The 22756-nt window shown below is 40.9% G+C and overlaps 1 protein-coding gene across 2 annotated transcripts in view; it reads right to left on the bottom strand.

The window, feature by feature from the left end:
• The window catches only part of LOC103356435 (alpha-2-macroglobulin-like protein 1), a 35303-nt gene that overhangs the window by 5494 nt on the left and 7053 nt on the right, over nt 1-22756 (bottom strand). Inside the window, exons 5-26 of one of the 2 annotated variants that reach the window (XM_008280570.1) lie at nt 22403-22423; nt 21337-21505; nt 21100-21184; nt 20873-20990; nt 20586-20700; nt 20384-20493; nt 18274-18429; nt 17790-18026; nt 17384-17447; nt 16065-16210; nt 15779-15928; nt 15077-15250; nt 14767-14857; nt 14540-14666; nt 12368-12593; nt 10513-10639; nt 8090-8211; nt 6069-6120; nt 5285-5368; nt 4991-5167; nt 4318-4399; nt 1494-1650 (exon numbers count right to left, since the gene is read on the bottom strand). In XM_008280570.1, the coding sequence (XP_008278792.1) occupies nt 1494-1650; nt 4318-4399; nt 4991-5167; nt 5285-5368; nt 6069-6120; nt 8090-8211; nt 10513-10639; nt 12368-12593; nt 14540-14666; nt 14767-14857; nt 15077-15250; nt 15779-15928; nt 16065-16210; nt 17384-17447; nt 17790-18026; nt 18274-18429; nt 20384-20493; nt 20586-20700; nt 20873-20990; nt 21100-21184; nt 21337-21505; nt 22403-22423 (2790 nt within the window). Of the gene's footprint in view, nt 1-1493; nt 1651-4317; nt 4400-4990; nt 5168-5284; nt 5369-6068; nt 6121-8089; nt 8212-10512; nt 10640-12367; nt 12594-14347; nt 14493-14539; nt 14667-14766; nt 14858-15076; nt 15251-15778; nt 15929-16064; nt 16211-17383; nt 17448-17789; nt 18027-18273; nt 18430-20383; nt 20494-20585; nt 20701-20872; nt 20991-21099; nt 21185-21336; nt 21506-22402; nt 22424-22756 lie in introns of both variants that reach the window. The other variant, XM_008280569.1, reaches the window with a different exon arrangement.

Here is a 22756-nt window from a genome sequence, read left to right as displayed (position 1 = left end):
TTTCTTCCAATCAGATAAAAACTTTCACTGTTGTGTTAATCAGCAACGACAAGCCGACTGATGCCTGTAACGAATGTAGGAGTGGCTTCATGTTTTGTTACGAAGCTCACATAAAGTTTCCTAAAAACACTGTATGGGATAAAAAGAGGAGACAGTAATACTCTTGTTCTCCTAATTAAAGAGCCCCTCTGGTTATCATGTCCACATGGTGTTTTTTATACGCTGGAAGACACATCATGAAAGAAAAAAGCAGTTAACACCACTCCCTCAGCATTTCCATTATAAAACTACAGAACCAATCCCATCAACTTGCAGGACTAAACTGTCTGTATCATACTTTTTCTTCAGAAGTGGTTTCTGGGTTTAACATCCATCCATCCATCATCTATACACCGTTTAATCCTCACTAGCATCACGGGGGGCTAGAGTCTATCAGGGTGAAGGCAAGGGACACTCTGGACAGGTAACCAGTCTATCACAGGGCTACACTTAGAGACAGACAACCAAGAACACTCACATTCACACCTATGGACAATTTAGAATCACCAATTAACCTCAACATGCTTCTGGACTTGTGAGAGGAAGCCGAAGAACCCGGAGAGAACCCACGCTGCACGGGGAGAACATGCAAACTCCACGCAGAAAGATCCCGGTGCAACCACTGGGACACGAACCGGCGACCTTCCAGCTGCGAGGCAACAGTGCTAACCACTGCACCACCTTGCAGCCCTGGGTTTAACATATAGCGCTGAATTATTCCAACATTACAACTTGCCATTGTGTAGCACAGAGTAGTTTTACAGTGCTAGGTGACAAATGATGGTTGTGAACATTAGAAAGTTTAAAGAATGTAACCTGCTTCAGTGAATAGTTTGTGACTGAATGGATTTAGAACAGAACGGACAGAATGCAGATCCAACGTTCAACAGGGTGTGTTACATATTGTTGATGCTAGATAGTATGTTGAAATCACAGATTTTTATTTTATTGTGTACATTGGGAAGGATTATATTCATCATCTGTGTAGCTCCTTTATGTAACGGAGTCATTTCTAACAGCACAGACTTGAACCTTGCGTGTCGAAGAGTATTTGTGTTGAGCTTCATGTAAGAAAAAAAAACACAAGTGCAAAGATGACCAGTTAAAGTTAAACACATTAGTTCCTAACTCAGAGTTGTCAGGGCTTACTGGTGTTAGTCTGCATCAAGAAATACCGTCGAGCCGTAGAGACTGGCTAACTGGATGTTTCCTCGGCTCTGTGTGTGAGTGTGTGTGCTGCCTGCCTGCCTGCCTGCAGGCCATAAGCTATCTCTGCTCTCCGCTCAAATAAAGCAGCACTTGAAAATTCTTTTCTATTAAAATCCCTTCATGCACTGAGCTAATTCTGTTCTTTTGTCATGCAGGAGAAATTTAGCAGAGTAACACCCAAAAGCTAAAGATTGGAAGTCCAGAAAGATCCTTTTAATAACGCTGATGCTCACACCGATCATTACCTTCATGCCATTGTGGAGAAGTCTTCCAACAGATCTGATGCAACCGTCGGGCCGCTGGTGTTTGGACAGCCACCTCCTGGCATCTTTAATGTGCTGGGGCTGCACATAGATGTATGGTCTCGCACCGCCGAAGGACTTCATCACAAAAGCGGTCAGCCTGGGGGGTCACATATAAACACAAGATACACGCACACAGTTTGTAGAAAACAAATCTGACCATGTGAGCCTGTGTTGCTAACCCCGAAATGAACCCAGCTTCAGGACAATTACATAACGGCCGCATTCTCACACCGACTCAGAGCGCCTGGTCTGAGCTGCATCTCCAACAACAGTCTTATTCCTCTGAGCCGCACCAGAATAAAGACAGCTGGAGCAGACACAGAGACAACACGGAGCTTCTGATACGATGGTATGCGTCTTAGGCCACGTCCACACATACACAAAGGTATTTAAAGAGTTTTTCCCTCTTTTGCTCTCAAAAAAAATCCCATCCACATAAACACGACTTAAAATAAATAAATAAATAAATAATTGTACGTTATGTAAAAACACAAAAACGCAATTGAGGCACTTTTAAGAGCACATCAGATGACAGGGTTATGATGACATAACCCTAAGTCAGATAATCAATAGCCTGATTACTGGTTCCAGCAGACGACCAACAAGAGCACTGAAAGAGGGTCAATCATATGTGTGGACTGACAGCAAAGAAGAGTTATTTCTTAATAGAATTTCTGTGTAAATGTGTACAAAGTCTGGTTAGCGTAGCATTGTACAAACTGCGCTGACTAATGTTTTCCCTGTTAGTTATTTGAATCTCTTCACCAAGGAAGGAGTTTTTTCAAAGGGTCCATTTTCTCTGACCTAAATTTTTGTTTGCATATGAAGGAAAAAGAAAAAAAATAACTTAAAATATCTCTAAAGGTCTGAACGCGGCCTTGAGGGACCCAGTGACAGACCTACCTCATCACACTGCACTGCACTATGATGCCTGTGGATGTAGTTCAGGATCAACCAAAAGCTGCATTTCTTGGCCTTTTTTTTCCCCTTTTGGCCACTTGTGGGCAGCACAACAATCTATAAGCGTAACACTGACTTATTGCTGCTTTAAAATGCTCAACGTGGCAGCGGGCAAGATGTGAAGCCACATTAGCATTTATTTGAAGCCATATTTGAGTCCAATGGAGGACTCTACATGTTTATTCTCTTTGTTCCTCTGCTACGACCAGTTTGTGAGAATGTTATCCGACTTTTTAGCTATTACATGCTTTAACTGCTAATTGTGTTTCTCTGGTGTGTGATGTTTGGCAGCAGATAGATAAATAATAATAAAAACACAAAAATGCTCAGTAGGGGTTAAATAATTAGAAATGTTACGCTAATGTTCTGTGGATTTGACAGCGGCACCTTTGACGACACAAATGTTTCTTTGTTTTTATCATTTTTGAAAGAAGTAATGCAGTTTCAAAGCTGCATCAATGATTTTTGTACAATAAGAACATGATAAAAAAAAACAGATAGCTTTCTTGTTCCACATTCAGCAGACACACAGCAACACTAGCAGTCATTTAAACTCGTGCTTTTCTCTACATGATGTTCACCAGCTGCTAACTTTGCCTGCAGTCTGGTGCTGGGCAGGTAGAGTGCAGCAGGTTCATCAGAATATTTTTGCTCCGTCCTGCTGCGTGTGAACACAGGGCTGATAAGAGCCGAGTTTGTGGGCCATAAAACCAACACAATGACTTAAGAGGCTTAAAAGCTCTGCAGCAGTGAGGGGAAGTGCAGAATTGGCTGATAATTCTATGTTGGTTTGTCTATTTAAGCAACTCCTTTCACATGACGCACAGTCCTCTGAGCCATTGTTCATCTATAAAACATTTCACAGCTCTAAATAAAAATCTATAGATTTGCTCAAACTTGGGTGAAAGTTCCAAAGTTCTACATGACTGCATTGGGTAAAACAGTGATGTGTTATTTTAAGTGATTTGGACAGTTTCATCCAGTCTTCTGTTGGAACTGTAATGCAAGCGAACACTTGCGAGCCCTAGTTTCTGCTCACCACAAACACACACCCACACACACACTCACCAACTGCCAAACTGCCCAGCACCCTTTCAAAACAGCAGAAGGTTTGTTAAATCCCCTGAGGCACTGTGCTTTAAGCCCATTAAATGAAAATATTAATATTTTCTGGCAGGTTCCTCATAAAGTAAATTATTAGGATGCTTGCTGGTGCCAAACAGCGGAGAGGACACACTGTGTGTGTGCGTCTACCTCCCACTGTGTCTGCGTGTCGTCTTTGTTCTCTCGTCACATGAAGTGTGAGATTTGAGCTGAAAATATTTAGTTCAACAGCGAAGCTCCAGATAAATGTTTTAAATGCTTTTATAACAGCTGATGCAACGGCGGTATACCATGAGTTATATCATCATGAATATATTCCTTATGATGCTGATATTTATAGGTCATCAAAAATGTTGTTGTTGACAGGTGTGTACATAAAGTCAACACAACAGAGACGGTGTGTGTGTGTGTTTTATCTACATATGGGCTTCTTATCAAACTTAAATATGATCATTTCTTAATTTATGTTGTATGTATTTTTTTATTATTATTTTGAAAAAATAGACTTAATATGTAATAAAACTAATTAATATAACACATGGTGCAGCTGTCACTTTTATAAAACACACAAAATGTGACCGCAAATCCTATTAGTTAAACTACTAGCACTGATTAAAACTGCCTAACAAGTTGCTGTATGCTCACACAAGATGACTTTGAAACAAACCTTTTACCAGGTGTTTCATAAATTGGTACTGACCAGGTGTTTCCGGACTCGTCACGCTTTCCAAAGGCGCTGTAGGAACCATCGTCGTGCTTGTAGGTGAGTTCCCTCTGATACCCTACAGCACACAGACACAGGAACATCGCACTGAGCACATTTACATTCATTCACTTCCACTAAACACAGACTGTCCAATTCTGGTAAATGAGTAACCATCACATTTTAGAAGGGCCGCATTCGTCTGGTTTGTCTCAGTCACCATAAATCGTTAAAACTAACAGTGTGGAATGAAGCCTATAATTAAAAATCAGCTATATCTGTACTCGCAGATTGTTCGAGGTAAAATCCCCTGATGATGACCTTTACTAGTGGCGATAAGCAGACTACAACACATTCAGAATCAGTGGTTGATGGTTCACTTCCACACATTCGTTCATTTTCTACAATCTCAACTAAACCGTGCGGCACTGTTTGAAGACGATCGCCACGACTCTTCCCATTTATTGTCCCTGAACACCCATGTGACGAATCTTTGATGTTTTGTAAGAGTGAATTTTCCAAATCTACGTCCGACGTTTACATCCTTTTGTTTTGCGTGTCGTGCTTTCAGCTGTTATTTCATCAGACCAGACCCATCCTAAAAATAAAAAATAAAAAAAGGGGACAGGAACATATTAGAACTGATTCAGAGAAAGTCCTGAAGGCTCACCGCTCTCCAGGAAATGTGTCGCCTTGTCCAGGATCTTCTGAGTCAGCTGACCGGTGCTTTTCAGGTAGTTGAGGATGAAGATGTTGGGAGCAAACAGCAACATGTTTTGCTCTCCACAGCCGTACGGCATTGCCAGCAGCTTGTCCAGGTTCTTCATGGCTCGGCCCATCAGGTCACCTGCAGAAGCAAAAAGGGAAAAAGTTACTCTAAGATCTCACACTGCAACCGTCTTCCAGATCTTGATAGCAAGAGTCACGTAAATGACTTCAAGTGTCTTTGTGTGGTTTGACTCACCCACAACAGAGACAGACGCTCTGGCTGATCCAGCCACAAACAGTTCAGGCATCAGGAGAGAGATTTTCTTCTCCACAGGCCCGTCTGGAAAAAGCACAAAAAATATCACATACACAGAACTTAATTTAACTTCTTCTATTCTCTGGTTAAAGTGCATAAAATATAGTAAATGTTTAACACAGGATGCAATTTTGATGTTTTTTATCAATTTGGGATAAAGTCAGCGTCTTCATTTTCTTTGTTTCCTCGTCATTTGTTTCTTTGTCGTTGTACAACACACTTACATCTGCTTATTTTTTAAATTAAATGTTATGCAGTCGGGTCTCCACTAAACACCGACTCAGCTTAGAGTCACATTGTCTTGTTCATTTACTTTTGCTCAGTCCTGTGTGAAAAATGCAGCTCACAGTTCGCCGTGTTGCTCCACTTCAGCGTAACACAGTGCTGTGAAATAGTTGAAATGAAAATAAAATTGCAACTCGCTGTGTCATTATGGAAACTCACTGACGCCTCATTATTCTTTATCCTCTGACACATGCTGGATAATTACTACGACCATCCATTTATTACCGACTAAGTTATCTCCAATCTGACAAGCAGAAGCCAAGAAGACTCGATCGCACTAAACAACTGTGAGAATTTCAACCTCTGACCCCTACACAGGTCAGGGGCAGCTGAAGATGAATTTATCAGACGTCCTAGCCTTCATTCTCTCCAGAGGGCCGTTCACCCCGTGGCTTTCAGATTTCAGACGCCGATATCGGGGTTGTTTGTGAGCACTCACCTGAAGGGCAGAGGAGGGCGTTGTGGCTGACCATTTGCGGTGTTCCTTCAGCCTTGAGGGGAGCGAGACAACAATCAGTCATGTTAGTGGATGATCTAATTTTATTAAACAAAACACAACTCGTCTAAAAGAGCTGCGTGTGTCACAGGCCAGGTATCACTGTGTGGCGTGTTGACATGTTCCTGCATTACCACAAACACACACTTTAATTCACACACACACATCATCCTGCTGCAAGAAATACTCACCACAGCACCAAAATGGAATTAACTCACAGGAGAAATTAGTCCCTCAAAGTGTGCCAGCTACTGCTGTTTACTACGGTTTGATTAAAAAAAACTAAAAACTACGGGACCCTCTTTGTTTTCCAGAAAGTCCTTTTTTCGTCTGATCAGTTAATAAAGATTTACATTTTGAACAGGACGAGCTGAGCTTGAGCCAGGCTGGGAGTTTTCCCTTCAAACTTCTTATCACAAGTGCAAGCAGTGAGAAATATACGGACTAAAACCGGCTTACCCTCTAAACCAGGGGTGTCCAAACTTTTGCAAAGAGGGCCAGATTTGGTCAGGTGAAAATGTGTGTGGGCCGACCATTCAGCCTGTCATTCTTTGAACCATTAACATTAAATACAAATGCACTATTTTATGAATTTTTTATTGTAAATGGCGTACTTGATTTTTCATTTTCAAGTTTTTACCAAAATCACTGCCTTTGATATTTGAGAACCACATAAAATGAAAAAAAGTCTGTCTGGAAAAAAAACACTTTAGGGAAGATTGAACATATCCAAGTTCATTTGAAACATTACATATTATTCACTATTAAATGCTCACAGTAAACTTCTAAATCCAAATCAATGGTCAGTGCATATTCAAACCTGTGGTTTTGATGATCACCAAAAAAAAAAATCAATTCACTGAGATTGTAGAACTTATTTACCTCAGAGGACTAAACAAATATCTCACCTGCACTAATGTGAAGGAATTACTGTTTAGAGTCTCAACCAATAAGAAACATGACACATTATTTAATCTGTCATTACAGCAGCATTAAAAGGACTTTTCAGACAAGCGGTCTTTATTATCAGAATGCATTGTGTGTGTTATTGGGGTCTGACAAACACAAAGTATGTAGCGTCTTCCTCAAATATTTGCTCATCTTTTTTTTGTTTTTTAAATATCCGTGCTTTGGCTTCGTGTCTGCTTGCTGGCCGTCAGTGTTCTTGATTGCTTTGCTTCTTGTTACCACCAGCTATTGATCAGTGGGTTAAAGTGGGAGTATCTGCCTGCTCAAAGAAGCCTTGATTCTACAAGATATAGTGTACAAGCCTTGATTCTACAAGGCCTTTTGTACACTATAAATTCTAAGAACATAAATACCTATACTGTGTGTTAGACAGCATAAAGTGAACCAGCAGGTGAAAAAACTAACTAACAAAAAAAGCGTCCTACATGTATAAACTCACAATAAGGTGGGAAACTAAAAGGAACCTGGTGTAGTTGAACGTTTTCATTTTTAGAGAGGAAACATTCGCAAACCAAGACTTAGAAATATAACTCAGTTCTGGTAGGTTTTAATTGGTACTTCTCGCTTTATTTCACATTAATCATACTAAAATATAATCAATTATTCAAAATGTCAATCTATGAACCCTTAACATTTTCTGGGCATTTTTTAATTTATTTATTCCCGTCATGTTTTCTCACTGTGGGTTCATTTTTTTTCAGTAATATGAAGTCCTGCACCTCTAAGGAAACACAATAAGTAGTCACAAGTAGAGAGAACTCAAAGATGTCTGTTGTGCAGTGAAACAAATACTGTTAATAATAAAAAAGAAAAACAAAAGTTGAATTTGTTTGACTACCTTTAAAGCCTTTCAAACCTGCCCGTGGGTTTTAGGGTTCAGCGTGTGGGTTTTAGGGTTCAGCGTGTTTAAGGACAAAAGTGAAAATACTTCTGACGGGTGTTTTAACTACATCTCAGCACAACCTGCAGTGTTTGGCTGTCTGACACTTACTGACCTCCACCAGCAGAGTGCGGATCACGGTGTCGACTCGGCCCGTGTCGGGGACGGTGGCCACCTCATTGCCACACAGCGTGTCAGTCTTCAGGGCCTCAGCGCTGACCTTCAGATTCAGCTTACCTGCGAGCACATACACACAGTCTCATTGTGGAAGCGGGCCTGTATTGATTATCGCTTCCTCCTCCTGTCACACTGTCACATTTTGTGCACGGAGGCAAAACAGCTTCCCATCTGCTTCTCAATCCGACTCATTATCCTCCCTCCTGTCTGTGTTTTCCTTCCTCCCCCTGTTTCCCATCTTATTCACCCTCATTAATCCCTATTTGTTGCCTTATTATACTGTCTCTCCCCCGTACGGCTCTATCTCCCACCCCCTCCCTTCCTTCCTTCACAGCCCACAATCCTTCACACGGAGGACAAGTACAGATCACCCCCCGAGGGAGAGGTTTCTGAGTGTTTCGTCAGAGATACTACCTGACTTGTTAGTACAAGTGATTGTCAGCATTCCTCTAAGGGGGAGTTAGAGGAGCGCAATTTGACATTCATCAGAGCCTCGTCTCCATCCCTGCTGATGGAGGCTGATAGAAATCCTCTGCTTTCAGGCCAGGCAGCGTTACAAACAACAGCCGCCTGTCTTTGCTTCTAGCAGTGCCGACGCAACAGCTGTCAGTGGCCTTAATAAGGATTAATTAGCTTGTTCTGTCTCATCTTTCACTGAAAGTGTAAGATTGTATTAGACGCAACAAACAACATCAGTGTTTCATTTTAAAGATATGAGAACTGCATTATGCTAATGGTGATAGAACAAGAGTCAAACGACAGATTTCTCTGTATTAATGAGGAGCCGCAGAGCAAAGCTGTGACCAGCTGATACTGAGACTGTTTTCAATCCAGCGACTGAACTGAAGCCAAAAGATAAAAAGTATTTTATCTGTTCTGTTCAGTGATTTGTCTCAGTTTGAACAGCCTCTAAAAGACCATCAATAAAGACATTACAGAGGTCATATCATTGGTTTGCTGCTGAGAGTTTTCCGTTCTGTAAATGTGTTTTATACCTTTAAAGTAGCCGCTCACTGGCCCTAGTTTCACAGAAATAGCCACAAAAAATCTTCTCTTTGCTACCTGCATTTTTAAAATCTAAAAATGTCACAAATTTGTACGAAATTTCTCATTAAAATTATAAATTTTAAGAACCAACAGATACACGTTTAAATTGACAGATCACCAGAAGATGTTCAGCTTAGTATCATAAGAAAAACTGCAAATAGTTGACGAAGATAAAACCTGAAAATGCTTTTAAAACTGACAAAATATCAGAAGTGCTGCTGGTTGATTGTCCATCCACAGCCTCATCCATAAATCGACTAACCATTTATTATATCTGCTTTTATTTTTGGCTGAGTGAGGTTCGCACTTCCACTCTGAGGTTCTATTTTCAACTCTTTTTGATTATTTATTATTAATTGACAGGATTTCTTTAAAAATCTAGATTTCATCCACATTCATAAAAATGGTGATTAGAGTTTGACGAGGAACAAGGCTGAGTCTGGAATCACAGGCAGACTCTCTCAACCACATTATAGCTTATGAAAAAATATGTATATTGTGGATATTTTTATATATATATATATATATATATATATATATATATATATTCGAATCTATTTAAACACTTTAGTGAAATATTCTCTCTATAAACATTTCTTTTTTTATTCCAATATTTTTTCTCAGCCTCATTTAAAAATGTCAACAAATTCCAAGAACAGAAAATAAATCCTGATTGTCTGTCATTTTGTTGACACTGTCACAGATCCAGATCAAGCATTTTCTCTTACAGATATAACAATTGTTGGCCTCGGTTGTTGTTTTCAGAGGAGAAAAATAAATTTTGATTCTTGATTACAGCAAGCAAAACGAACGGTGACACAATCTAAGTTATCTACTGCAGTGTATACTGCTGGGTTATCTGCAGCAATGCAAACGTGTACGTGGACATTACTTGGAAATGTACAATAAACTACTATATACTTCTCAAAGACGGAAAAAATATCAATACAGAGCAAAAACAAAACACTGTGCTCTCTGTAACGAACGATCTGTTTTTAAGTCTGTATATGTTGACGAGCAAAAGTAGTGAAATAATTTGGGAAAATGCTTTTCAGTGACGTTATGTTTGTGTTTTTAGTAAATGCAAAACACTTTAAAACATCATTGGCTAATAAAAATATTCACATTCACCTGCCTGGTCAAAAATAAATAAATAAATAAATTTGAAAAGCAATGAAGGAGCTCACAACAGGAGTGAAAGTTCATCTCACTGTTTTAGAGTTGAGTAACACCGACTGGCTCATATGATTCGCAATGAAATTAAATAAAATGGAACCCAGGCAGCATTATGTCTGAGGAGGAATTCGTTCATACCGAGGGCGGTTGGAGTTACAATCCAGGAGAAGGTCCGGCTCTCTTCGGCGCACAGACAAATGTTGTAGTGGCAGCCGTCACAGTTTCTGAAGGTGTACTGGTCAGAATCGGCCAACGTTACCTCCACCTGCAGACACAAACAAAACGTGCTCAGTGTCAGGAATACTAATACAGACAGTATATAAAACATTCTTTCCAAGTGACAGAGCACCAGTTAACAGTGTAGACACACTATTTTCTACACTGTAAAACAATACTGACTGACGACGTCAAAACTATTCAAGCATTTGAATTTTGCAGAAGCATTAAAGTGTTGGTACACAGGAAATAGTCTTGTTCAGTTACCATAGTAACCCATACTGTGGTAAGAACTGATCAACGAAGAAAGGACTAACTTTAAGACACAAATGGTCATAAAGTGCAGTTAGAAAAAAAATAAAAAAAAAAGAGAAACACTATAATGAAACTTGTGAAAATGCCCCAGGAAGAGAAGACCAAGAGTTCATCAGAAATCAGAAGTTAACAGTAACTCAGATTAGAGTTTACATCAATGAGTCTGAGCTGCAGATACATCCCAGCATCAGCAGTTGGACGAGACTGACTGAATGAGACTTTCATGGTAGAACTGCTGCACAGAAACCACCACTGAGGAAGAAGGAAACTGCCTGGACCAAGAACCACAAGGAATGAACATTAGACGAGTAAAAATCTGGTCTGATGAGTCCACATGTCAGATTTTTGCCTTCTTGAGACTCCGAAGAGTTCAACATTTAACAAAGTTCAATGCATGAAGCGTGTCGGGGGAGCTGTGACGGTGACCACGTCGGGGCATTATTCAGAACTCAAGGCAGCACTTTACCAGCGTGGCTATCACAACATCTGCCAGTGTCACACCATCCCATTTGGTTTGCACTTAGTGGAAGCTTCATTATGAGCCAAAACAAGAGTGATGGAGTGCTGCATCAGAGGACCGAGCCTCCACAATCCCCCATCTACAACCAACTGCAATGGTTTGGAATCAGATAGGTCCAAGAAGCATGCTGAGGCTGACTGATGGAGGAAACATTTAAGTGCCAAAATCTGAAGTTGAGGCTGTTTCCAAAAGCGAGTCAATCACTAGAAAGCCTCATGTTAAAATGTCCAACTTTCCAACTGCTGTGAAAACTGTTTTGGGCTCTATATCCAATTTCCCTGTTAATGACAACTCTCCAGGGGGTACATTTTTATACATTTTTGCCTGCTTAAACTCTATTAAGGCTCAAAGTTCTGCATAATTAAGGGCATGGTTACTTTGAGGGGTCAATCGGAACCATCATACGACAATCGATGGCCGAGGGACGGTCACATTTGCCCAGCTGAGTTGTACTCCATCGCTTTGCTCATTTTTTTTGGAGGAGTCAAAGACAGGCAATACGGCAACAACTGAAGCCACAACACTGAGCTTCAAAAACCACTCTTCTGTGGGTGACACCACAAAGGGTTTGTCCGTCTTTGCATAAAGTCTATGGTTGGATTGCAGAGTGCTCAGCGTAGGTGGGAACTCCTTTAAGACTGTTGGAAAAGCTCCAGGTTACGACCTCGTGATTCTGCAAAGCAAATTTCTAAACATGTTTTGCTTTTCTTACTCGTTTAATGCTTATTACAGGAGTTCCACATGTGCTATTTCTGAGGTTTATGAGTTAAGCAATATTCTATCATGTAGAAAATAGCAAAAAAATAAAAAAACACTGGATGAGTAGGTGTGTCCAACCTGGCAGTGTATGAGACAATTCCACATTTCAGTGTTCTGTCTTGTATTAGTTTGTGAATCCACTTTGGAAAAAAAAAATGCATGTATAAGAAGTTGCACATTTACCATAATGCATTTGGAGAGATAATTGAAGACCGTGGCTTTGAGAGTGAACACCTCCCCTCGGATGACAGAGTAGGGCAAGGTGAGACTGACAAAGAACGGCTGGAACACAGTAAGTCCTGTGTTGGGCGACACGCCGAAGCCGACGGAGGAGACGCAGAACGCTCCGGCTGCCCACTTGGTGATGGTGTCAGGGACTGTCTTCTCCACATTCGCTGCCCCAGTGTCTCTGTAACACAGACAAGCAACAGCACAATGAAAAACAAACTGCATGAACACATGATGAGTCATCGCTTGGCTTTGGGGGGTGTAGCACATAATTGGCAGCTCCATTCTCTGCTTCGTAAAGGTCATTCTAATACGCCCATTACTCTTCAACACTTGCTAATAGACAGCATGGCTAATTCGGTTAATTGGAATCCACTACCAAGCTGCACGTACCTCTAACAGGGATTTAAAAGCTGCTTCTTTGGTGGGGGACAGGTATTTTCAAGGGAACCGGTTAGCAGTTCCAACAGCTGCTAAGTCTGTGAAAGTGTCCTCATAAGCATCACTGCAGAAGTAGTGGACATGAACAAACCCGTTCCTGTATGATCTGACTTAATAAAATAACTTCCTTTAACGCTTTGTTGAAGCATGTCAAACAGCGAGGTTTGGATATAGTTAAATACAAGTTGAAAAGTTATTTTTAATGTTATGAATTCAAGCTATTGGATATGTGGGTAATGTTATAATGGAGGTTGAATAGGGAGAAAATCTCTTAGCGATCCAGAAACATTTACCTCTAAACTATTTTCTGGCCTTTTGTGCCAATGTGTCCAGTAGACATATTTCACAGAATGAGCAGGAATGTTAACCTGCCAATGGCGTTAGAAGCCAGTTTATCACCATGTCCCCACGTCACTATGATCTAGAAGTTGTCAATACTATTTCACCAAAAGCCAAAATTTAGCATGTTCACCTTCTACTGGTGCTATAGTACAAGTCAGATATCACCCACCTCGTCACACCATGAAAATACAATATGTCATCCAACATTTAGTCTGGTGTCACTGACAGACTGACTTTGGCATCTTTTGAAAAAAAACTAATAAAAATGTTAACCTAATAATGGCACAAGAGAAAAGTTGCAGGAAGTCATTAGATTCATCCCACGAGGAACATAATGTGTGAAATATCTAAATGACTATTAGATTACAATGACATGTTGCACGAGTGTTTTATCGACAGACATCCATTGGTCACATGGCTAAAAACAGATTAATATACAGTCGTGACTCGATAATCCGACCTTTAACAATCCTAAACCTTGCCTTGCCTTAACCACAGGCAGCCAAGTACTGCCTGTGCGTTCCAACCACTTCCATCCCCGGGTTGGAAGTGGTTGGAACGTGCACAATCACACCAGTCAATTAGGCTGAAATCCAGCGATGCGTAGTGTTCTAACAATACACTGGTTATTATAACAACTATAAACAATAAATATTAACAACAAATAATCCTTCCAGCATCAAGCCCTCTTTGTATCTCGACCTCCATCTTGACAATCCGACAGCCTTGTTATCCGACATAAAAGAAGGTTTTACATTTAGTGTCGGATTATCGGGTCACGACTGTACATTAAGACAAATTAATTAGTAAAAAATTAACAGTTAAAAAAGTCCTGAAACCCTCCTCTCTCAATAAGGCCCTACTATGAGTGATGGGGTCCTACATGAACACAGTTTTCTGCTGAAGTTAGAACAGTTTTGGTTACTGCACATCAGAATATGGATGTTAGACTGCTGGTTAGACCAAGATGTCACCTCTGGAAAATTAGAATGAATGAAAACAAACCATTTTTTAACATTTCACAGGCTAAATAATGACTCAGCATTCTTGCTAACACAGACTGAGTGTTTAAAATGCACAAATGGCTGGAAAAAAACCCCAAAACAAAACAAAAAAAAATAGTTTGATCCTCTTCTCATGATGTATTATTACCCCACAGTAACTAGGTCCCAGATCCAGGTTTCAGGGAAGAATGTTCTGACAGTCTTCTTTTTCTCTTCTTCTTTCTCTCTCAGTACACCGCCAGAGTTCTGTGGCATCATGTTGAAGGCCATGGGAACAGGAGAGTCTACATTATCTAGGAACACATGGATAAAAACAACATCAGTACACAAGTATACTTACCCAACAGAAACCAGCTCCCAGATCCAGGTCTCAGGGAAGTATGTTCTAATAGTCTCCTTGTTGCTTCCAGCGTGACCTTCAACAGGTATACCAGGCCTCCCCATTTCTCCAAATGCCATTTCTGGTACTACATATTACAGTGAAAAATATGATAGTAGTTCTGTTTTCTGAGTTATCATGGACTGTGTACTCACCAGACCATTTCAATGGAAAATTGACAAACATACCAGAATCATATAAGATGTAATCTAAGAACTTTTCACGGCAGTCGTAAGGTTTTTTCACATCAGAGTTCGTCATAATTTTGACTCCAATTTCCTAGAAGTGGAGAGAGACAAAGAAATAGGAGAGAGTGAAGCCATGCTGCTGTATATAATCCAGCTCTGTCTGATGATACAGAATGACACTGAAGACAATTCTACAACTCAAGTATAGCGCTTTAAATAAAAATCCAACTCAGAGAGCTATGGAAAGATAAAGCATATTATTGATCGTTACAACTGCCAATACGCTGTGGAGTCGATGAAAGATGCCTACTTTAAAGATGCTGTAGACATCATTTTTCTCATCGTTATTTCCGAAGAAGACCGAAGAGCGTCTTCCTCGACGAGGCGGCTGATCCTCGAGCACGGGGAAGCAGGGATACGGCTCGAAGTCGTCCACCTCGTAGGAGTATCCCGACAGCTTCTGAACAGGCAGCTGGCTGTACATCTGCACAGAAACACTCCTGTCAGTGAGTCTGGGCCGAACACCGGTCTGAATTATGGGAGTCTAGTCTGGCGAGAGAGCCATTTCTAACTGGCTTGGAATCAGCAAAACTGCTGTTCATTGCAACTTTAAGAAAACGCAGTATGGCTCCTGCAAAAACTGCAAGGAAGAGGTAGAAAATGGTGGTCACGGTGGTCTAGCAGATACTTCCAAAGCTGCATATATTCATTATTACCACCAGTAAATAGGGCCCATGTAACTCTGTGGGTTATTAGGTGCTGTAAAATGTGAGGAAGTGAGAACCACAACAGCTATGATGTTGCTTGTACTGATTTTGATATGTCAGCATGAAGTGGAGCTAAATCTGCCAGAAATACATTTAATATGTACAGTACACCAAAAAAAAGGACATGTTCTGGGGGAAATCTAATTGCGAGTTTTTGATTGGGTGAATTACTACCACGTCTACTTTTGCCATCTCTGAGACCAACACAACACCGGTGCTGAAGGTTCAGATGATATTTGTCTTACATAGTCAACACTGAGTTCCTGCTCAGTCTGCAGCAGGAGGACACTCTGGTCGATGGCTCTGACGGAGCACACGGAGCCTGGGTGAGCCTGGAGACTCAGTGTGGTCTTCTCCGCTGGAAGCTGCTGGAGAGACGGGAACTTCAAAGACACCTGCGCAGGACACAGCAAAGCAGAGAGAGATTAAAGATTAAATTAAGTTTGTCTGGTCCAAATCTACAATACACGTCTTTAGACTTTCCTACATATCCAAGATGCTTTGTATTCTTTTAATGTGGCAATGAGCTACCTTGTTATTAAGGCAGAGCTGAATGGGAAAGTCCAGGCTATCAGCCACAGCCTCTCCAAAGGGCATCACAGTGTACACCACCACCTGGGCAAATGGTGCCAGATCTGTCACCTGACCGAGCGGGATAGACAACTCTCCTTTGTTGACTGAGGCATGAAACACAGAGAGAAAAAGGGATGTGACCTGCAGCAGCATGGCATTACTAGTAACACACAAACAACACAAACAATATTCTCTTGCTTTGCCAACATTTGCAAACAATAAGGTACTGTGCTAGACTGAAGTTGAGCTTGCAAATAGACAACTGTTAGTTTCAAACACTTGACAATAAAGAGTAACAGTGGGCTTATTCCATGTTTCTGTTGTTGTCAACAAATCCCAGGTAAGACCAACATGAACAAAGCGCTGGCCCAGTACTTCCAGTCGTTTTTTGGCGTCATTGAGCAAAGACTCAAAAGTGCAGTGGGTCAGCTAGATGACGATCAGTGGGAAGACCATAGACTGTATAAAAGATGGACGGAGCAACCGGCCCTGAAAAATGAAGCCAACCCGGAAGTGTCAAAAACCTGCAATATCACTGCGTCCACCAGCTGCTGGCTCCAAAAAGCCCTGGCTCCCATAGACTTGAACTGGAAAAGAAGTGATCACAGATCACAAAATATCGCATTCCTCCAGCTCAGGATTTGTTTTTATTAGTTTTCATAGTCAAATCCAGAGATCAGGAGGCCAGTCTGAAAATAAATCAAAACTGAATTTTTAAAAAATCATCAACATTTTGCGGGGCAAGGGGCGTGGCTGGCTTGATTGACAGTTGGCAGCGACCATACAGACGAAGCGAGCAGAAGGCGGTAAATGTGGGCGGGCAGAGAGGGCCCGCCTCTCAATCCGTCTGACCAATCGCTGCTCCTATGGCTCCGCCCCCCTCCTATGATTTTTGCGTCACTGGCTCCAAAAATCCAAGATGTCAACCAGGAAGTAGCAAAACCCTGGCTTCATTTTCTCAGTGCAGAAACCAACGGGTGACGTCACGGAAGCTACGTCCATCTTTTATACAAAGTCTATGGGGAAGACCAGGGTTTGAAGCCTGGCTAAGGTCATGAATCAGTTTTTATGTCTGCCTTGAAGCGTGTGTTCGTGTGGCGATAGTGCGTATAACAGAGATGGGAGATGGAGAAGAAGTCTTGTCGGTAGAATACAGTCAGTGTTCGTTGGGGTCTTTTCATGGGAGCTCTTGGCAGTAAGAGAATTATTGAATTTTACCAGAGCTATTCTATAGATTAACATTCGTATTTATAGCTAAAAAAAAATACTAGTTTTACCGATTCCAGCTTTTACAGTCACTGGGACACGACCGTGTTGCACAATTGCTCCTCTGGACAGCACCTAGAAAGAAAAACAAGGCAGGCAGAGAAATGTATTCACAAAAATGGTGAAGAACTCTAGGATATATTTTTTATACACTATTCTGCAAAAGACATCCGAGACTAAGTCAATGAAGTGGATAAATTACTGTTTGATTTGTGTTGTTTAGGTGGGCGAGGTGTATGATCCGAGTGCATTCAAATAATTGTGTTACAGAAAGCAGGTCTCTGTGATGTGATGCTTATCTATATTCAGTTAATACAAACAATCCATACCTTGAACGCATGCAGATGACCAGATATATTTCTAGACATGTGAATACAGCTACCAGGTGGGTGGGAAATCATTGACAGTAGCTCCTACCAGGTAAAAGAAGTCGAGGACCTCCTGATCCTTCTTCAGCTCCTCCCCCTGGATGATGTACTGAGCACGCACAGTTGCATCTTTGTCACAGGGGAGCTTCTCGTTGCCCTGCATGATCTTCAAAAAGCTATTGCTCTTAGAGTAGAACGGTGTGACTTGGTGGCGGGCCGACCTGTATTCTGGCCTCCGCAGATTGTGCACATAGGGATCATGATCCGTCGTATTTTTAGAACTCGCCTGTTGACAAGATAAGGTCAAGGATCAATTTTTCACTCCAAAGTCAACCTCTAGTTATCAAACATGAACCAACATCAGCTCGTTTCCATTGTGAGCCGCCTTCAAAATGATAGATATGAGTTTAATTAAATCTAGACTGCAAAACTGATGAATATTGGTTGTTAATGAAAGTCCTCAACACAACTGACTCCAGTCAAAGTAAAATGTCCCTGGGGTCAACAAATGGCTACAGAAGGCAGTAACTTACCACCAGGTACAGAGTGTCCTTCCAGAGGGAGGTGTCCAGAGAGAACACAGCCACACCTTTCGCATCTGTGGTCAACGTGAATTTCTCTGTGTCACCGGCAGACAGGTACACCAGCTCATTGGAGACCGGTTTGCTGTCTGGACCGACAACTTTGATCTGAAAGCAAGTCAGAAAGCAGCAATTCAGGATGCATCAAGACTAAAAGTTCACTGTTCTCCATCGCAAGAATGATTGTGCCACTCCAATGTTCCAGTCCTGCTAAAAAAAAACAGGTCAGCTTTAAGGTACTGATCATCAGAGGTTTAGAGCTAAAGGTTTTTCTCCCTCTACAAGAATGAAGTTGAATCCTCTGGTTGAATCATTAGAAACCATGGAGCCACCGTTGGGTTGTAATTTTGATGTGCTGGTTGCATCAGGAGTCTCCAAAAACCCAAGGATTCACCAAACTGTTCTGAGCATCCAGGAATTAAAGTCCTTTTGATTTCTACATAAATAACGTCAGGTGGCTGACCAGGATGGCCATTAACCTGTTTGAACAATTAATCAATGTCAAATATATCTAACTAACTAACAGCAAATCACAAAGGCTTCAATCTAGGATATACCGTTCTACATTTATGGCTATAAAGTATTGAGACTAATGCAGTAATTCATGATTTAACTCCAGCAGACTGAAACCTTTAGGGGTTGTTAACATGCACGCTGTGATTCCACTGAATATAATCCCCGTCTTATTAGTTAATAGCCGCACCTCGTACACACTGAAGTGCATCTGATCCACGGTTTAAAGTGTCACATGAGTGGTTCTACAAATTCACGCTGTCCTTCTTGATGGTGTCTCCGTGTGGAAATACTTCACCACATGTTTTGAATTTAATACACAGCAAATATTAAACTGAAGCTTGATTTTACAAAAATAAAAATTGCAGATTAAATAACAATTAGATATTTTTCCCAAATCATTCATCTCTATATGAAACTCACTGAACCACACATGAGGAGTCATTTTGGGTACAAACATTCAATCGCAAACTTTAAAGTTCTGCTGTGTGCACTGCTCACTCACACAGACACTCTATCAGCTGTTTAAATCACTTCATTTGCTGCGTATCTGTTTTCATTCCACTGATTGGCTTCTTTTCCATGATTTTTCCATGACTAAGGCTCATCTATGTCAGCGCTACCTGCCATTAACAATCTTGATGTCTCAGCAACAGCACTGGGATGATTAACACACAGCGTCTGAATATCTGAGAATGTTGCGAGTTTTATATTGATTTTATCTGATTTAATTAAATGTTTAAAAAAAATGCAACTCCTCCTCCAACTTCAAAACAAGTCCTTGCTGCCTTTCACAGGCAGAAACTGTAACTTTGCTCAAAGTAATACATGAAACCAACATAGCTGCCACATTTCCATGACGTTCTCCACATTGCTTTTCACAGTTTCAGCTTCGACTGGAGCTCTTTCATCATCTCATTGTGCATTCTTTTGCAATGGTTTGATGCACCTCACATGGCCGTTTATCACAACAAACCTACTAGTAATATTTGCATAAAGGCAGTTTTGACAATTTTCTTGAAATTCAGCTAAAATTTATGTTGCATTTGGAGAGAAAACCAGTGAATGGAAAAAGAATTGTGTGCCAGCAGCTCTTGTACCAAGTGATGCTTTGAGCTGCTTGGCCTGTCAGCAATCTAACATGCCAACAGTGTTAACATGCTGATCGTTACCAGGTTAGTTTAACGAGCTAACATTTACTAATCAGCTCTATCAAATTAGTTTAGTAAAGGTTGACATATTTCACAGGATAAATAAAAAGTGACTTGCTGATGCAATGCATTGCTCTGAACTACTAAAATCATTTGGATTCATTAACTGGGCTTCAGTGACATCTGTATTAAATTCCTCAGCAATAGATCTGATACATCTTCTAAAATCAAAAATGTCCACATCACATTGATGCAAGAGTCAGAAGGTCCCTGTGGTTAGCATCTTGTGGGGATGAATCCTGCTGATGTCTGTACAAAATGTGACAGAACAAGAGTCCCCTTTGTCCTGTGCTGACAGCAGACTGCAATCCAAACTCATTATTAACCAGACTAGTTACCTTTCCCTCAAACGTGATGCCAGGCTTGTATGCTGCAGGTACATCCTCAAAGGTGACCGTTCGGATGTGGCTGCTGAAGCTGCTCCTCCCACTGCCTTTAAGGATGACCCCTGGATGGAAGTCAACGTTACAGGTCACAACTCATCAGGAGCTCGTGCTGCTAACACAATGAACTGATTCTGTGTACCTGTGACAAGCCTACCTGTCCCATACTCCTCCATTTCTGCAGACAACTCAAAACTGTCAGCGTACATGTTCTTGTCAAGGGCAAATGCTTTCAGGTTCACAGTGTGTGTGGCGCATCCACTTTTGTCCGTCTAGCAAACAACAAAAAGGGGTAAAGCTCGATAATTAAAAAAACATAATAATTTAACGAGAACTATGATTACGACAACTGACAAGCATCCTTGCTATTGAGCGTAATGTAATTGTACATTGTCTTGTCAATAAACAATAAAATAAATACATTTTTACATCTTGAATACTCACAGTCAATTGGTAAGTCTCGCAGAGGTCATTTTCTTTGAGATTTGAATACCAGTACCGAATGGCGTTTCTACAAAACTCTGCCTTGACTGAGCCAATAACTGGTTTCCCGTAGGTGTATCTGTTGGAGACGGCACAGGAGTGCAGAGGTGGTTATTGTAGGAAATGATTAGATGATGTCAAATGCGGGTAACACTTCGAGGACGGTTCTGCTTAAGTGGGACGCTCACTTTCCACAAATCCTTAGCGGTGCGTCCTGATCCAGGATGGTTATCACACTGGGCAGCTGAACTTTTACTTCAAACTTTGGCAAAACTAAAGCAAAAAAAACAACAAAAAAACAGATCAAATAAAGTATTCCAGCTGAAAATGTACATATACCAAACTCCATATTTATTGATAAATGTAAGATATTTCTCTCTTCTTTTTTTTCTTTCTAAATTAAAAAAAAAAGTCAGGCATCGCACCGTATTCCTTGATGTCAAAGCTGTGAGATATTTGCTCTCCTTTGTCTGTCAAGACGGTGATGGTGTAGGTTCCTTGCACCGCCTCAGGAATCATGGGGTGTGAAAGATCGAGAATGCCGCTGACAATGGCCTTGTCCAACCACTGGGCGATGCGATTTGAATTGGGATCCTGCATCCAGTAAAGACAGAAACACATTTATTAAAGGCTGCTCCATCCTGCACTACAGTAAATGTGCTGTGTGTAGAGCTGTCATGCCATCACTACATCTTTCAAATTACAATGATGGCCTAAGCCTGAGCTAGTCTACATGAAGCTTTCGGTTGGTTCATCTCAGTGATAGTAAACAAAGATTGGTACCAACCCAGTTTACAGATGATTACCCATCAGATAAATATCACATGTTCCAAGTTGTAGTTACTTGCCCCTGTGTGAACTCATATTTTATCCCTTGATTTTCTAAATCTATTTTGCAGTCACAGGAGTACACATACGTATCCCACTGAATGGGATTTGGGGCAACCAGCTAATATACATCATCAACACATGGTTACCTTATGTAGCTATAGAGGAGATGTCATGGGTCAGAGGATATCAGCTGACAAGTGTCTTTTCTTTTTTTTTATATTTTCAAAAATGATGGTTGGATTCTAAAGCCCCTCTCATCCTCTGCCTCCATATCCAACAAGGAGCGTCAGGAAGGGGAGGGTGAAACTGAACAGTCCTCTGTGTCGTTGAGGTTCTTCATTAAGACACACCCACTTTCAGCCACATCAGAAATGACAGATCTCCTGCATAACTTTTCACTCAGAAATGCATCCTACTGCAAAACCTAAAGCGACTGTAACTGCTAATGTCACCGGTTTGACTTCACTGCATGTCACAATACCATTTCTCTCCCTTCTCATTTCCTGCCCGTCTCTATTCTGGTGCTCAAAAATAAAATAATTTTTAAAAGAAGCCAAATGAACCCTTTAAAAAGAAAAGCAGCTAGTCAGCAGTTTTCAGGAAGACTGTCTAATTTATTTCTAACGCAGATGAATGTTTGTCATTTTAAGTGTTTCTCACCTGGAGCGCCACTTCTTTGTACTGAAAAGGAGGAAACAATTGGTTAGTTGCACACAGACTTTTTACAATATACACACAGTATACAGGCACAATAAAGCTTTACATCAATATATAGTCATCTGGAGGGAAAAAAACAATCTGGTAAAGATTAAAAAGTTTTAATAGTAAATAGTATTTGTGTTATGTCAGGCTTAAATAACAACACAGAAGGAATAAGCGTCATAAAAAGCTGAGTGGTCGGAGATCAGCATGTAGACTGTCAACAAGTTATGACTCCATCATCACTTCATTTGACAAATGCTGTTTAGTCTCAATTGCTTTAGACTGCCGGAGGATTCTAATGATGCACTGAGC

Source organism: Stegastes partitus, unplaced genomic scaffold (genome assembly GCF_000690725.1).
Source record: "Stegastes partitus isolate 25-593 unplaced genomic scaffold, Stegastes_partitus-1.0.2 Scaffold199, whole genome shotgun sequence".
In the NCBI taxonomy this organism is placed as follows: Eukaryota; Metazoa; Chordata; class Actinopteri; family Pomacentridae; genus Stegastes; species Stegastes partitus.
This window is presented reverse-complemented; position numbering and strand designations above follow the sequence as displayed.